This window comes from Nicrophorus vespilloides, unplaced genomic scaffold, assembly GCF_001412225.1.
Source record: "Nicrophorus vespilloides isolate i.1.1-1 unplaced genomic scaffold, Nicve_v1.0, whole genome shotgun sequence".
Lineage (NCBI taxonomy): Eukaryota > Metazoa > Arthropoda > Insecta > Coleoptera > Silphidae > Nicrophorus > Nicrophorus vespilloides.
In genome coordinates this window covers 12413-19123 of record NW_017095679.1, presented here as the reverse complement: position 1 = coordinate 19123, position 6711 = coordinate 12413, and the positions used below count along the sequence as shown (strand labels likewise).

General features: G+C 27.9%; 1 protein-coding gene across 1 annotated transcript; it reads left to right on the top strand.

Moving 5' to 3' along the window:
• Positions 1–5175: 5175 nt before the first annotated feature.
• Positions 5176–6198, top strand: LOC108559530 (uncharacterized protein DDB_G0271670-like). The gene has a single exon (XM_017916839.1). The coding sequence runs from the start codon at positions 5176–5178 to the stop codon at positions 6196–6198; it is 1023 nt and encodes a 340-aa protein (XP_017772328.1).
• The last annotated feature ends 513 nt before the right edge of the window (positions 6199–6711 follow it).

Sequence of the window (6711 nt, the reverse complement as noted above, 5' to 3'; positions counted from 1 at the left end):
TCAATGATTCTCAGACTCTGAGCATTCCGTTCAAAACCAATTCAACATTTTGAATGCTCAAGACAAAATCGTCTTGGACATTGAGATTTTGAACAATGCACTCATCTTTGATGAATCTCAAATGGATTTAAGCTCACGTTTTTCTCGTTCGCCTCTTCATCTATGTACAGTGCATCCTCGTCTTCCGATTCAACTTCTTCAAAAATGACTTGAAGTTCTTTAATTTGTTTACAATATGTTACAGTGTTCATTATGATAAATACTAGTTGTGATTGTCAGTGAGTAAACAGTGAAAGTAATGAACTTCTCGATAGCGTTCGCTTTTATACTACAAGCAAATTATTGCTATCAATAAAAATAAATTTTACAGTGCGGCCAAACTTCTCAAGTGAAGAATGGAAGCAAAAATACCCATGATTCGCACATATGAATGTAATAACTCTAATTAAATTTAGATATGTGGCTTTCCAATTCCAGCTTATTCCAGATTTCGTGACAATTGTCATTTTGCTATATTAATCTGTCAAAGTGGAAATAACACCTTTTTATGACCACGAAAATGCACCGTAAATATAAATACTTACAGAATATATTGTATAATTATACAATATAAATAATTATAGTTAGATATTTAGACTTTCCTTTGAGTCTATTACGACATTTGTGCCTATCGCAATTTGCCAATAGTTTTTTTTATTAACTTTTGATTTTTTTATTCTTATTATTAATTGAATAATTATAAAATTTTCATTTTTTCACTTTTGGTGATATTTTTGATGATACTATCAAAAATTTGTTAATATTTATTCAAATATTTGTGTAATTATTGCTAAGAAAAATGCTTTTAAACAAAGTTTACTCAAATTACATATAGATCTTTAGGCTTTCAGGAATTTGCGAATATTGCGGTTTGCTTGTTGTTAAAGATGAAATATCCTTGCATTGTTTTCACATTTTCTTATAATAATAATATTTATTAGTTACAATGCGACCAAAGGGATACATTTTCTTATTTTTCTCTAATTTATGTTTAATTTTATCAATTGAATTATTGAAATTGTTCAGTTTTCAAATGTGATTGTATTATTCTATGTTTTAGTAAATTTCTATTTTTAGTTAACTGTTGTTCTTTTTATTATTAATAATCGAATTTTTATCAATGGAATTATTAAAAAAAAATCCGTTTTTAAATGTTTAATTTCATGATGGTTTTAACAACATTTTAATTAATGTTTTAGTAAATTCATATTGTTTATTTATTTTTGTTATTGAAGATTTTATTCACAACCTGCCAATTAGTAGAATATATTTGGACAGTGGACAAAAGAGAAAATAAAAACAAAATAAGTAGGCATCGAGTGGAACAATTTCCCATCGAAAATTTTCCTATAAACAAATATAAATTTAACTAAAAAATAATAATTCTATGACAATAACAACCCAACTAAAAATTGACTTTTACTACACTATGAAACTTAAATAAAAATATTCACTGTAATGGACAATAAAACTAACTTTTAGTTTTTGAAGGGAGGTCGAGAGTGTTGTGTCTTTTTAGGTTTATTAATTAACACGAAAATTTGATTTTTGTTCAAATTGTTGCAGATATTTCAAGTTTTTTTAATTACTTATTTAAAACTATTTCATGTAATTAATATAAATATCAATTTTATTAATTATATAGACATTAGAATTGTCACTTTCTCTTAATAATATTATTTTTTTCAACTAGAATGTTGTATTTTTCTTAAATTTATAAATCATCATTATAATATTATTTATAATAAATATATATTTTAGATATAAACTATTGCTAGTTTAAACCTTATATATTTACCTTATATTGTTAATTTAATGAGAAAAATTGAATTTGTAAACTAGAAAATTCTATTTCTTTTATAAATAACAAAATTTGTAAAAAAATATATATAATATTGGAGAATATTTAAACTATAAAAAATTATTCTAAACTTTAATAAACTCGTAATAACTTATTCTAAATTTATCCTTTCGTTCATCAAGATTTTATTTGTAAATTAATATTTATATTTTTTTTAGGTAAAAATAAACATTTCATTAAATAAACACACAACAAAATATGCATGTTTTCAATATTTCTCAATACTTTTTATTTATTTATTTTTTAATAATTATAGTTTCAGCAATAATTTCTTTATTTCATATTTATTATAAGAATTAAAGTATTAAAGTTTCATTTTAATTGAAATTTAAATAATTATTAAACGTATTTCTATAACCAAATAATTAACTGTTAGAAAGGGTTATCGACTATAGGTTTTGAACACTCATTAATGAAATAATTTGTGATGATGATGAAAAAATGGTACATTATTTTAATTATTTATAATTTGAAATTTATTGCTATTATTTTGCATTTTTCTGTAATTGCAAGGATTAGCATGTAGTCAACATCATAAAACCTTATTGCGGGTAGCCGCTAGCCATAAATACTTTTATTGGTATTTCTTTCCTGTTGTATAGGATCGTGGAAAATGGATTTTCTTTGAAAATGGAAATAGAGTTAGAAAATATTATCGTACTGATTATTTACGAATGTATATTGACGTAACTTTCTACAATCAGTTTTTCTTGCAGCTGTTTGCTTTTTTCCCTGAAAGCAGTATTATCAGTAGTCGCTCCTTTTTGGCGCGCTTTTTCAAAATTTGTAAAGCAGTATCATTTGCAAAGCGTTTTCTGTATTTGCTAGGATTAGTATGTATTTGACATCATAAAATCTTGTTGCTAGTAGCCAATAAACAATTTTATTGCTATTGCTTTTTTGTTGTCTGGAAACGTGGAAAATGGATTTTCTTTGAAAATTTGTTTATTGTTATAAATCAACCAATTCTTTACAAGAAAATATTATCTTGTGGATTATTTGCAAATTTGTATGGACGTATCTTTCTACAATCAGTTTTTCTTGCAGCTGTTTGACCCTTTTTCCCTGAAAATAGTATTATCAGTAGTCGCTCCTTTTTGGCGCGCTTTTTTTTTCAAAATTTGTAAAGCAGTATCATTTGCAAAGCGTTTTCTGTATTTGCAAGGATTAGCATGTAGTCGACATCATAAAACCTTGTTGCTAATAGCCAATAAACACTTTTATTACTATTGCTTTTTTGTTGTCTGGAAACGTGGAAAATGGATTTTCTTTGAAAATTTGTTTATTGTTATAAATAAACCAATGCTTTACAAGAAAATACTATTTGTTTTTATTGCAGCTGTTTAACCCTTTTTACCTGAACAGTAAAATTGTTGTTGTTTTTAATTATTTAAACTTTTAATAACAATATCGTTCTTGCTTATTTTGTTGCAACGTTTTCGATTAATTCGCGTTTTGCTATAACTGGGAGAATTAATAAGTTCACTTCGTGGATTTAGCAAGTAGTTTTAGTAATCTTAAATAATGTTAATGACATTTTAATGTTATCGTTTCTAATTAAGAAAGTTTTAACATTTTTTATGTGTTTTTTGTTTACAGAAAAAATACTAATTAAAAACATATTTTCAATGATTTTTTTTTTAATTTATGATTGTTTTTTGTCAATATTGAGAAAGTTTTTTTTTATATTATTAGAATTTTATGATTTTCGCTAAAATATTTTCATTTTTGGTGTGAATTTTGATATAATTTTGCTGTTGTTTTATATATGGTTTTGATTGTTTTAAACAATCATTTTTGCTGAAACATTTTGATAAAAATCATAGTGAAATTAGTTGCAACAAATTTATTATATTATTGAAGATGCTATAAATAAACAACATTTTACATATTTTTATAATTATTTAATTTATTACTTTTTTATGATTGTTTTAAACAATCATGAGTATATTTGTTTTTTTTTATTATATTAATAAAGTTTTGATAAAAATCATACTGAAATTATATACAACAAATTGTTATTTATGAAATTCTAAGAATTTTCTTTTTCTAAATGTCGTGAAAATTCTTTTCCTGTAATATTTTTACAGGTAAATTTACAACAAAATGAACGATTTCTCAGAAAGTTTAATTGTTTTCAGGGAAAAATACTACAGTTATGCATTAATTATTAAAAAAAGTAAATTATTTACTATTGTTTCAAGACATTCAAATTATTTCTTTATAATTATTATAGGAAAATTTTAGCGTTTATTTTTTGATAAAATTATTTAAATTTTATAAATGAATAAATTATTAATCACACTTTACTAAATAATTTAACATTGTAGCAAAAAAATACGTTTTTTTTTTTAAATAATTAATTAATTTCTCCTTTAAAGTCTAAGTGATAAAAATAATAATTACTATAACATAGCACGATATTAATGGTTGAGATTGTTGTAAACAAAGTTTCCTTCTGCTCTTAACATTATTTTTTTTTTTCTTTTAAACTCTGATAATAATAATCATCATTATCACTATCATCTTAACTAGAAAATTTGACGGTCTCTTCACTAAGAAATTAAAGGAATTAATTGAAAATAATTTTGCTTTCCTTCTTGTTTGTTTCTTGTTTATTATTTCATTACTTAACAATTTTTGAGATGAGTAAAAGTTGGAATAATCTTTGTAAATCTACGGAAAACAAGTGGATAAACATTATTTATTAATTTAATGCTTTAGTGTATAATTAATTAATTATAATTTTACTAATTATTTTTACATTGTATGAAAAAAATACATTGTATGAATTAAATAATATTTATAATTACTGAATCTTTATAGCAAAGTTTTTCAACTTTCTTAATTCCGTTGCACAATTTTTATTCCATACAAAAATTATTATAAATTTCATGTTTTTTTTTGAAAAATTGATATAAACATTTATTTTATTAATGTTTTGTTTTACTTGTTTTCTCCAGTTGTTACTTTTGACGATATTTAAGAAAGTAGTAAATATATGTTTAACAAAAAAGTTACAGTTTAAAGTTATTTAAAGCTTTTCTTATATAATTATTAACGATTATTATACTTAAAAGTTTATAATAATGTTCATTATTATTTTTTATTTACCTGCAGTGTTAGAAAGTACTAGTACCAGTAGTAGCTGCTTCAAACTCTTCGTTTGGCGCGCTTTTTCAAAATTTGTTAGACAGTAGCAGGTAGTTTGTAGTGCAATAAAACTGTCATTGCTGAAATTGTCGATTTAAGTATTCATTTAACAGTTGTTCATCATGTCGAACACATCATCTAGCAGTTCAAGTAGCAGCAGCTGCTCTTCTTCGAGCAGAAGCTCTTCATCGAGCAGAAGCTCATCTTCGAGCAGTAGCTCGCCTTCAAGCAAAACATCTTTGAGCAGTAGTTCATCGGCGAGCTCCAGGGATGCATCCGTCGAACGCACTCAAATTGCGGCTCCGACTCCGGCTTCGGCTCATTTCAAACCGGAAGAGTTGGAGTCCAGGCTTTTAAGTCTCCAAGATAAAGTGAACAGCAGCTCTTCAAGCTTTAAATGCAGTCGATTGAGTGACTCTTCTTCCGATGAATCAGATTCGGAGTCAATCAGTCAACAGTCGACTGCGTTGGCCAACAAGTCGGAAAATATTGAAGCTTCTTTGCCTCAGATTCCCAGTGGTTACAGGGTAAATAAAGTGCAGTCTACGAAACCAGCCTTGTCGTGCGAAAGTATTAAAAGTAGAAGCAGCAGCAGCACTGAAGAAAATAAACCTCCAGTGCTTAGTGGTATATGGGTGAACCCAGAGGTAAGGAAGCGAGGAAGACCTCGAAAAGTTCCAACCGGCACACAAAATAATTTTACGATTACACCACCACAGCCACCACAGCGTGCTCCTCTAAGTACGCAGGCGGAAATAAAAGCCATGCTGATGGAAGGCATGTATGAGAGTCTTAACCAGCCGAAACCCAGAGTATCATTGATACAATCGAAAGTGCCGATTCAGAACTCTTCTTCCAGTTCAAATGTGATTCACCCGAAAGTGGTACGACCGCGATCATCGATGCCTCCTGCTCAGGTTGAATCGAAACCGAGACCGCTGAAAATAAAACCGGAGCTTCCTGATTTCTTAAAGTCAATTTATGGCAATTCATCGTCAAGCACTGAAGTGCTCACAAAGAGCTTCAGGAAGCGTGAGGACGTCTCCAGCGGTAGGAGTGTATCGAAGAGATTTAAAAGTCACAGTAATCTAGAGAACAAGGAACAAATGGATCATAGGGATTCTCAAAATGTACAAAGATCTTAGATTATTAATATTCTGTTTCTGAAACTTATCAGACTTTAAATAACCCATGATTATAACATATGTGTTTAGAATATAAATTAAAGTATTTAATTCTTATGCAAATGCTCAACTCAATCACTTTTTCTATGATGATTGGTGAATTATTTTACAAGAAACGCGTGGCAACACCGAGCGATGAAAAAAGGAACGCTTGGCTTAAAGAAGATAAGTATGGATAAAGAGACGCAGAACCACTTCGCTCCCGCCGGATACCACCACCAGATGGCCGGATACGCCGCCCCCGTTCACCACCACCATCAGAACTTCCCAACTCGCCACGCTCAAGATTGCAACCAGATGGTCTAAAAGTGGATTCACGCATTGGAAATGAATGATTCGCAATAACGTTGTCCTTCACTTTCCCCCCAGCTCGATCATTTGAAACGAATCAAAACGTAAGTGTGTTATTTAGTTTTTAAGAATTATTGCAGTCAAGTACAAAATGATGGGACAAAAATAACGAGGAAAATCTAA